Genomic DNA, 10,483 nt, shown 5'->3' with positions numbered 1-10,483 from the left:
ATGCACTAATTTGAGAAACTACATGGCCCATTTCTAAAATTTTTCCACCTATTAAGCTATATTATATGTGAGAGAGGAATGATAGTCTATCATAAAAGCGCAAAGTAATTCTCCTAAAACCTTGGTATATTATTATCCATCGAACGAGATCATTTAGTGGTAAAATCAATTTATTGAGTTAAGTGAAATACTTTAAATCGATGGGATTTATATAAAAAAAATACTTTACACCATTAACTAAAGTAGTTTTTTATTAGTTTAAGTGAAAAATAATATTTATCTTTAACTTTGATTGATTTCTATTTTAATTTAATGAATACCTATATACATATTTTAAGTCGGCAATCTATACGTTGAGGCGTAACGTCTGCAAATGCTACTAACTAGCGCCATTGTTCACAATGACATAAAAAAATTCACAAAAAAGTAAGCAAATATCCATCATTGTTTAAACCTACTATGGTGATGAATCAGTCATTAAAAATCTCAGAAAATTATTATGGATGAGTTTATTTTTTCGAGAGCTACAAGGCTTATAAATCACCTTTCAAAATCCCCTTTACAAGGGTTGGATATTTATAATAATTTAAAATAAAGGTGCATAAATTACGCACGCAACACACGTGGAAATTTAACAACGACAGATCTGCGCATGCGTTGGCCACTCAGGTTTTAAATTTAGAAGCGTCGCCGGAATTTCGCTGGCCTATTTATTCTGTACCGTTGCAAACCGAAGTTTTAACAATATTAAAGCAATAACAGAGTGATAGCCAATTTGTTTTATAAACAATTGGCTTCATATTTTTAAGTTTTAGTATTAAAACTGCTGATAAAAAGTGATATGTGAAGTGATGAGGATAGTTCTTATTTGATATCGTGTATGATAAACAGTGATGATGGGAGAAATAAATGTTTATACAATAATACTATTATTGTTTGCGAAGCAAGGTAATAATAGCAATTATGTTGGTCTTCTTTAATTTTAATCTTATTAGCATCTTTTAGAATATAATTATACATAACATACACATGACGAATTTGTATGCATATAGCAGCGTAGTAGCTTAGTTCATAGTTAGTTTGTTCACTCTAATTAAAATGTTTAATGAAATGATTTCGAGCTTTCATAAAGCTTTTTTTTTCATTCTTTGGTCTTATTCGCATATAAATATATCATCAAAGTCATAGCATATACCTACTTCAGCAACTTGTTGCTAAAATTGATTCACTTTCATAAACATATATCTTGTAATCCTTACTAACTTAAATGAAAACTGTGTTTGTTTGTTTGTTCATCTGTCTTTCACATCATAGAGAGCGAGTTTAGTGTATGATTTTTATGTTTTAAGATAGTTATGAAACTAGAGATTGATATGATATACTCTTTAATACCATGAAAATATATCTCATTCCAATGGGAATATCTTTGCGCATCTCCGCGGGCGGAAACTAGTAATTTTATAAATTATTTATAACAAAAACTTTCGCTCTCCATAACTTTCAATAAATTATTACTCATTCAAGTTAAGGATAAAGGAAGAAGTGTGTTCAAAGTAAAAAAAAGTAGGAGAAAATTACATTTTAAATTCAAAGTCAGTGCAGGCAATGTCACTGCAACAGTTTTCAAACTTAGCTGAAGTTCTTATTGCCGTTGACTGCCGGCAAAATGACGATGCCTTCACCTAAAGTCGAAACTTTATCTTGGCTCGCAATATTTACCTTATGTCTAGCGTTAAGCGCACGTTTCACTTATATAACTTATGTTTCTTAAAACTTATTGAAGTCAAATATTGTTTTCTTAATTACATATATTTGGGATTCGTAATGGACACATAGGTATGGTGTGCGCCGTGAATCAATTGTCAATATAGAACAGAAGCTTTTTCTAAAACGCGCGTTCTCTAGAATATTTCTATAGTTGGTTAGAAAGACGGATGATGTCATTTAGTGTTTCTAGTTAGCATCGTCAATAAATAAAGGGTGATTTCAACGCTGTTCTTTAAGTGTGGCTATTGGGATAGAGGATTTATTAGGGTGTTTATATTACAAGAAGATGCTACGAGTGACAATATTTTACTGAAATAATTGAAGGATTACTGACACATATGATATATCTGATGAACGGCCTAATTAGTGATTTTATAGTAAGTCATATGTACTAAGTAAAAATCGAAAGGATGAGTTCGCATCACCTATTATGATATGATAAATACATGTTATTATTATTTAATAATTACTAAGTAGTAAATTTTTACTCCAATCGACACTCCCCATGAGCGCTTAGTGCTTACTTTTTTGCATATAAACACAGATTTTGATTTATTTTATTTAAGCATTTGGCATTCGAGTGACCGAGCTCACAGTACCAAGTCATGCGGTGGAAGACGGTTCTGTCCTGCTGCAGTGCCACTATGACCTCGAGGGCGACATGCTGTACTCTATAAAGTGGTATAAAGATAACCGGGAGTTTTTTCGATACGTTCCAAGCAATAATATACCTTTCAGCTATTTTCCACTGAATGGAGTAACGGTTGATGTAAGTATAATACACGCTTACGCTTCGGCACGAATTGGGCCAGCTTGCGATCAAGCGACCCACCGACGATGACATAAAAATATAATAATAATAGATATTTGAATGTGTTGGTTTCTACATTTAAGTCTTTATTTTATCTCTACACCATTATTTACATATAGTTTTGTATATGAAAGTGAATTAACTGTGAAATAGAAAATTTATAAACGTATGACAAATATAGAGATTTTTCTCCAGAATCACTGTTTGACAACTTTTATTACCATCACAGTAGGTATTAATTGTTAAAAGTGGAGTTTACCACCATTACACCGTCTCCACATTATTGAGAAAACTTGTGCGCCCCAGTTCTCATAGACGAGGACCTCTCTAACCGTTAAACACTTGATACCATAAAACAATATTTAGGCAACGCTACTTGTTAAGTGTCTTCGGTTTAAACATTAAAATGAAGAGCGTTTTTCTTCTATTTCTGTAGTTTAGATACTGATAATAGCGATGAGTGTTTAAAATATTTGGAAGGAAATTCCTTATTGATAATCGAGTATCGACTGTCAGTTGACAGTAACCTATTTTCGACGGAATGAATCAATAAGGTCTGACTGCGTCTGGCCCACTAATCTTAATGTGAATATGCCAAATATTAAGTGAAATATTTGCGACACTATTTATTCTAGTCTACTACTAATTAACTTACGTCCCAGCTCCGCTTAAACTGGATAGTAGTAGCTTTCTAGTAATAGCTTTGAAGGCTGCTGGTGAAGAAACGATGATAATATATTAGGAAGCTTAACACTTCACATCACTAGTACAAATAAAAAATACTATCCTGTTGATTATCTTTCCTCTATATCATACTATTAATATAGATACCTATTCGGACCTATATGTCGGACCGACACCGGGTGTTATGTCAATACTTAAAGGTCAAGGAAAGCTCTAGTGTGACCTTATCAATTGTTTTATTAAATATTTCGTGAACGAAACATTATTTTACATGTTCAACTACTTTGTTTGTTTTCACATCGATTTATAATATGTTGCTAGAATCGTGGATTTGTTGATGAAATCTACTCTTAGCGTGATAAAATATTCAGCTTCAAATACACCCTTAACCGTGCTATAATATTTTTATTTATAGCGTGGCCCATCTATTTTAATGTTAGGTGCACGTTGACGTCTATCCTAAGCCCCACTTATACGAAGATATTATGCATGCAATGCAAATGCTTTTAAAAATGGGATTTTCCTTATATGTAACATAATTCAATGCCTATAATGTCAAGCATTTTTAAATAAAAATCGTAAAAGATAAATTATTTTGCTAGATTACTAACAGGATATGAATTTAAGTGAAGAACAAATCCATAATCAAAATCTGTCGCTTTAAACAGTTACCTACAAATTGAGGGTCCTGTCCCTCCTAATCTAAATAACATTAAAAGTTTTATTACAGGAAAAAGATTCATCAAGTAACGTCGTAAAGTTAGTAAATTTGACTCCCGAGTCTGCGGGGCTATACCGCTGTGAAGTCTCCGGCGAGGGACCCTACTTCGTCACTGTTTTTGATGAGAAAAAAATAAGCGTACACCGTAAGCACATTTAAAACTTGTCATTCAAAAGATAATCCTCGTATTTCATTACTGTGGATAGCTGCATGTAATTATATATTTATTCATATACAAATACCTAAATTATAATCTGTGATTACGACAACTTCACTAATCCTGATGTTTCAAATTTGGCACCGACTAAGCTGAAGTCAAATAATTTATTCGAACCAATAATTGCGTAATCCAAACCTGAATTTATGCCTTCGTATCGGTGATAAATTTAAAATCGATTCCTGAGTTGATTACATTACATATATGCTCATTTGTAAAGGTAAACCTTTGTGCGAATTTTCCTGAATTTCGAATGAATTTGGTAAATTAGAAGCTGAAAATTATTATTGTTCAAATTTAAATTCTAATAAACTTATTGCTATAGAGTAAAGATATGTTGTGTTAAATTGTGCTCGTCGGCAAAATAATAAATTTTGTAGTTTCTTGCATTATGATACTGTATAAAATACTTTCAGTGTTACCCTATGACCGTCCTCGAGTGATAGGCCTACAAGAAGAATACAAAGTGAGCGATATTCTAGCAGTAAACTGCACATCATCAAGATCTCGGCCACAGACTCAACTTAAATGGCTGATCAACGATGAAGCCGCTCCTAGACGACATATCACCGGACCGTGGTACAGAATATCTGACGAGCGGCCTGATGCCAGAGAAACGATACTGCAATTGAGATTTATTTTGAAAGAGGAACATTTTAAAAACGGTTTGCTACAGATTAAGGTACATGTTTCCATTGATATCCAAAAAGATTTCAGAATAACAGCACAAAAACGAAAATCGCAGAATCACTTAATATTCAAATTATACAATATTACCGTAGTTTCTATTTCAATTTAGATATATTCTTCCAGTGCCAATCTTCGATAGCGCCATTATATCAAGACGAAATAGTGCATCACATTATACGAGCGGAGGACAGTATCTTAGATCCAATACCGGAGGAAGTGATAAATGAGGAAGTCAACAAGATGTTTGGCCAACACACACAGAGAGAGGAGCGGGAACCGATACCTATAGCTGAATCGCAGAATGATCGAAGTAATTTGAATTGTTACGTTTGTAATTTGTTAAGTGGTTGTTGATATTGATTGTATAAAATACGTTCTTTGATCGTTTATAAGCTTAATAAAATTGGTTAAACAATTTCGTAATGATTCAATAATAAAGGGTTACATTTCTTAATATATCACAATATCACAACCACCCACTAAAAGGTGGTTGTGATATTGAAATTTCATCGACTATAAAATTGAATGATACGCGTGACAGTTTATAATGGATTTAGATTAAATTGCAAAAGCGTTCGTCATTTGTAATTGATTATGATAATTTTTAATCAAATTAAATTGCTTATTATAATTTTTTGTAAAATAGTTGAAGTTAGTTAAGTTACAATAAGGGGAATACTCGATTACATATATTTATATATAAAGAAACACTATATAAAGTTTTACATTGTTTCAGATTCTGCTGCGACTTTTCGTGCGTCGTATTCATCGATTGTAATTATATTATTACTAAAAGCTATTTCATAAAAAAGTAATTTTAAATATTTATGTCCTATAATGTAGCATTCATATTAATGGAATTTCACGAAATCTCCTGTGATTTTTTTACAACACGATTGCATTAAATGCATTTACTTTTACAATGCGTTAGTAACGAAATTTTTATTTCCAAAATAAAATATACGCATTTAAGTGATATATTTCTATCGATGTGATATTTTACGTAAAAATAATTATTGAAATACATGAAAATAACTTTAATTTAAGTATCCCAACTGCACAAATTGTAGTGTTTGCTAATATAATACCAACCTACATAAGCAATTCCAAATGAGCTTTATCACAATTTTTATAAAATGTAGTTTTGAATAAACGCTTTAATAAAAGAGATTGTTTCGTTTCATTGTTTATTAACAAAGCATAAAATGGTGAGTATTTGTTTAGCTACAGTCGTAATTGTATTATTCAGTATCCGGATCCTCTAGGACCATTAGGTCCGCCACTGGGGTAACCTTCGTCACCGCCACCAGCCCCAAAGCCACCACTTTGTCCTGGAAAACCTCGGCCGGGGTAACCGCTCTGTCCATCTTGCCCGGGTCCACCTCCAAATCCAGGTCTTCCTTGAGATCCTGAACCTCGTGGATAGCCTCCCGCAGAACCTGATTGTGGATATCCCGCTTCGCTACCAGCGAAGGCATTAGCACCAGCATTAGCACCTCCTCTTGGGTAACCTTGGCCGCCACCACGACCGCCTCCTATAAGAAATAAATAAGGTTTTGATATGATCGTAGGCGGTTGCATTTAACATTCTTCCTGTTCAACATGTTATTATATAATAGCAATTATTTTGCACACGTTACAAAATAAATAGTAAAAAATATCTAGTCTGAAGTGCATCAGCTAGATATCTGAATTACTTAGATAATATATTTATAAAACCACAATTGTGTGTGCACGGCCTACTAATCATTCAATTTAATGCTGTGACCACAAACTTAAAAATTAACGAAATAAAATCGGTAAACATATTACGGATATTTATTACGATTGATCAAGTGCATATACTTTGTCAACCGACTTTAAAAAAGATAGAGGTTGTCAATACGATCAATTTTTTTTGTAAATGTTAGTTCATTAGTTCATAGTTAGGTATTTGGGTGGACGGACTTTTTTTCATTTATTACTTGAAAGCAGGTGCCAGCCATGTTGTATCAATGAAATTTGGTCTAGTTGTGACAATTTAAAGGCTTTTTTGCTTTTTGTTCAACAGTATAATTGATTTCATCACATATAAAAGGAAATTATATATATTTACCGAAACCAGATCCAGAACCGGCGCCAGAAGCATCGCCTGGGGGAAATTGGTAAAATATAAAAAAAAAATTGGGAATTGTACATTACTAGTGATCCGCCCCGGCTACGCACGGCAATAATACCTGATATATATATACATAAAAAAACCTCCCTCTTGAATCATTCTATCTATTAAAAAACCCTATAAAAATCTGTTGTGTAATTTTAAAGATCTAATTCTAAGCATACAGACACACAGACTTTGTTGTATAGTATGTAGGTACGCAGATGAAAACAGGTTTTCATATAAAGCGATAATATTATTAAAATTTCGCATTTATTAAAATTTGTTTCCAGTAGCTATTACCTTGAAATTTAAAATTGTATGTAAATGAAATTTAAAATAAGTATTTTTTCATGCGAAAATTCTGACAAGTACATTTTATTTATTGCAAACGAAATTATATTAAATTATCAAACATAATAGAACTTTAATTATGTTTCCATTTATCACCCAAAAAAATTAAAAACCCAGTTTATAGTCCTTTCACATTACTGTATTTTGCGTAGTCGTTCTAATATAATATATTTACTATTCCTAAGCGTACCCAAAATATTTTTTAACGAAGTTAATATGTATCTAAACTGTATGTGTAATAATGCGCAAACAAACCCTCGTATCGTATCTGAGGCTTATATCCATCTTGATCAGCCTCATACTCAACGATTTGTTTCCTACCGTCAGGCAGAACCACATTATATTCCCCTATCGCTACATCACCATCCCTTTGCTCCGAGTGACCAAACTTTGTACCCGTTTCAGCATCATCTACCTCGTAACTGAACTGATATTTGGCTGGTTCCTGAAAGGAAAATCTAGCATTAAAAAACATCATTCAGCATATCTCAAACAAGACTTTAGTTATACAGATCTGATATTAGTTTCAAGATTACGAGCAATTATTGAGTTGGCAGGTTGGAGAGGTTGTAATTAGTTTTGGGACAAATTACTTTGATATAATTCATAAGATTTCGAGTGTTCTTTGATATGTTCATCATAAGAAAATATACTTACATTAGAACCATCTACCCCTGATCCACGATAATTTTGACTTTTACCATCTAAATCATTACCGAAATCAGGGGTTCCATAGGATGACGAAGGTGAGCCTCGTTGAGGTTGACGTCCTCTACCACCCGGGCGAGACGAGCCAGATCCAGACAAACCGTCAGAGCCAAAATCACCAGGTGACTGAAAACCGCTCGAGGGTGTTCCGTATGTACTATCAGGCCTCTGGGCGTTACGACCACCGAAGGGACTACCACCACCTTGTTGATTTGGTGTTCCGTAAGACGTCTGCGGACGACCACCAGAACCGAAAGATGATTGGCCACCGCCGAAACCTGAAGGGCCGTTGGGAGTTCCATATTGAGAGCTGGGAGAGTTTCCTTGACCGAAACCGCGGCCGGAACCTCCTGAAAAGCCAGAACCCCGGCCGGGCGGGCCATATTCAGAAGACAAGGATTGTCCTGAGCCAGGTGCGTTATAGCTATCGGAAGGTTGATTTTGGAATCTCTGAGATTGAGGCCCGCCCGACTGGCCTCGCCCTCTTTGTCCAAAGCCTGGCGCTCCATATTGAGAGGATGGTCCGGAACCCGAGCCAGAGGGAGGTAGGTAGCTGTTCACAGGTGGCTCACATTTCGTTGTAGTCCACACCAATGCTGTTAAGCAGATTATCCACTGAAAAAATTGCATCATTAGTAATCATTTCTTAAGATATAGGAGATAATTATTTATCCCTTATTTAAAAGATTCACTTAGATACATAGCCCTTTTAACATAGCATACATTTATTTATATTAAATGCATATTTTGAATAAAACTTCCTTCATAGTAACTATCAACAATTATAATTATAGTACTGCTTAAACTAAGGCACTGCTTACTATTATTTATTTTTTTTTTTTTTGTCTATTTTTCTCAGCTTAAAAATAAATTTTAAAAATGTGCGAATATCAAATTTTAATTAAATATACTTACTAAAATCATTGTGAGAAAAGTTTAAAGCGTTATAGAATTGTTATCCACCCTTTGCTCTCACAAAGGGCTATCTATGTATGCTTTATGAAACTCGGATCCAGAATGTATTGAACTGGATTAGTTAGGACTTTATATAGGTACAATTGTTACGAGGAGCGTGATATCAGTAGTAATGCAAGAGCGTCTCACGCGTTTCGTGTCCCTATATTTAATTTCGTGCATCGGCCGATAGAAGCTCTTGTATAAATTATTGCGGCATTCAGAACAATTCAATTAGTGTAAGTCGAGTAATTTATTATGTCTGCAGATTGCAATGAAGTGATCTAAATGTTCGATGTCAATTATAGAGATTTCCTTGTTTTTAAGTATACGTAAACTAGTTAATGACCCTATGGTTAACTATTTACAAAGTTTATATATACTTATTTATAAACTATCTTGACAGATAGATAAATAATACTTTATTGCACACAAAAATTTACAGAAAAACATAGATAAAACACAAACAAAAGAGATAATATGCACAAATGGCGGTCTTATCGCTAGGTAGCGATTTCTTCCAGACTACCATATAAAATTAAAAAGAGAAACATTTTAGAAGATTATTACTAATACAGTCCACTCTTGTTCATCGTCTAATTTTTTTAATAAAAGTACATAGCATCGAACTAACAACGCTAAGAATATTACGTATACCAACTACAAAGTCCATAATTTTTTTCAATGAATACATATTTATATCATTATAGCAAATGTATCTTACACGTGTATAATATTAACGATAGATCTTCCCCACAATTATTTCTGGAGTGCTACCAATAGCTCATATAAAGCATTTGCAATATTTCGTGACATGTGCCGATCTGTGTCATCCCGATCGTGCACGCGAGAGGCAAGTTGCGTAACGATCGCCACGAAGCCTTCATTAACGACATTCTCAATAGATGCATCCTTATATAATCCTTTCAAGCACGGGAATATTCTTTATGAAAAACCGTCTTCTAATAAACTGCAAAATTTATTCTAAGCTGATAACATCTTTGCCACAAAGGATCAAAACCAATCTTTTTCAAAATAAAAGTTCATGTAATATATTATAGTTTATTTTATGTCATAACTAGCATTTTATGTAGAATTTTATATTAAAATTGCATGTTTCCGTTTCGAGATATAAAATGAAGTGACCCGGACGAGGATGTAGATGTAGGAATAAAATCAAGATGACATCCAATTATTGCGCGAGTGTCAACGGTCAGATGGGTTATATCAATATTTTTATATTTTAAATTAACAGTTAAAAATTTCTGGTAAATAACTTTTTATTCGTTGAATAATTAACTTAAAAATAAATGATACATATATACAGTAATATTGTAGAGAGGAAACTTTTGTGTTTTTTTATGTTTGTAACGTTTTCACGTAAAAACCACTGGTCTGATTGTAAAAATTCATTTACCATTAGAAAGCTGCGACTTCACT

At 33.3% G+C, this 10,483-nt stretch overlaps 2 protein-coding genes across 2 annotated transcripts; one reads left to right on the top strand and one right to left on the bottom strand.

Annotated features, from left to right (window-relative positions):
* The first annotated feature begins 687 nt into the window (after window positions 1–687).
* LOC119834442 lies at window positions 688–6,000 on the top strand. The gene is made up of 6 exons (XM_038358803.1): window positions 688–948; window positions 2,334–2,536; window positions 3,993–4,128; window positions 4,617–4,882; window positions 5,014–5,200; window positions 5,627–6,000. Exons 1-6 carry the CDS (start codon window positions 894–896, stop codon window positions 5,695–5,697), a joined length of 918 nt encoding a protein of 305 aa, XP_038214731.1. The 5' UTR covers window positions 688–893; the 3' UTR covers window positions 5,698–6,000.
* Window positions 6,001–6,063: 63 nt separating this feature from the next.
* On the bottom strand, window positions 6,064–9,075 carry LOC119834396 (pro-resilin-like). Its single transcript, XM_038358747.1, has 5 exons — window positions 9,005–9,075; window positions 8,039–8,704; window positions 7,637–7,826; window positions 6,986–7,021; window positions 6,064–6,425 (listed from the first exon to the last, which is right to left on the bottom strand). The coding sequence occupies exons 1-5, from the start codon at window positions 9,011–9,013 to the stop codon at window positions 6,136–6,138; spliced, it is 1,191 nt and encodes a 396-aa protein (XP_038214675.1). The 5' UTR covers window positions 9,014–9,075; the 3' UTR covers window positions 6,064–6,135.
* Window positions 9,076–10,483: the final 1,408 nt, after the last annotated feature.

The sequence above is a fragment of the Zerene cesonia genome, chromosome 19 (genome assembly GCF_012273895.1).
Source record: "Zerene cesonia ecotype Mississippi chromosome 19, Zerene_cesonia_1.1, whole genome shotgun sequence".
Lineage (NCBI taxonomy): Eukaryota > Metazoa > Arthropoda > Insecta > Lepidoptera > Pieridae > Zerene > Zerene cesonia.
This window is presented reverse-complemented; position numbering and strand designations above follow the sequence as displayed.

Bases quoted from the DNA above. Each gene is read 5' to 3' on its own strand.
- LOC119834442 (XM_038358803.1), top strand. From the start codon at position 894: ATGATGGGAGAAATAAATGTTTATACAATAATACTATTATTGTTTGCG. The intron at 2,537-3,992 runs GTAAGTATAATA...GTTTTATTACAG, and splicing joins TGAATGGAGTAACGGTTGAT to GAAAAAGATTCATCAAGTAA. The intron at 4,883-5,013 runs GTACATGTTTCC...ATATTCTTCCAG, and splicing joins ACGGTTTGCTACAGATTAAG to TGCCAATCTTCGATAGCGCC.
- LOC119834396 (XM_038358747.1), bottom strand. The intron at 7,022-7,636 runs GTTTGTTTGCGC...AATTTCCCCCAG, and splicing joins GCCTCAGATACGATACGAGG to GCGATGCTTCTGGCGCCGGT. The intron at 6,426-6,985 runs GTAAATATATAT...TATTTCTTATAG, and splicing joins CGGTTCTGGATCTGGTTTCG to GAGGCGGTCGTGGTGGCGGC.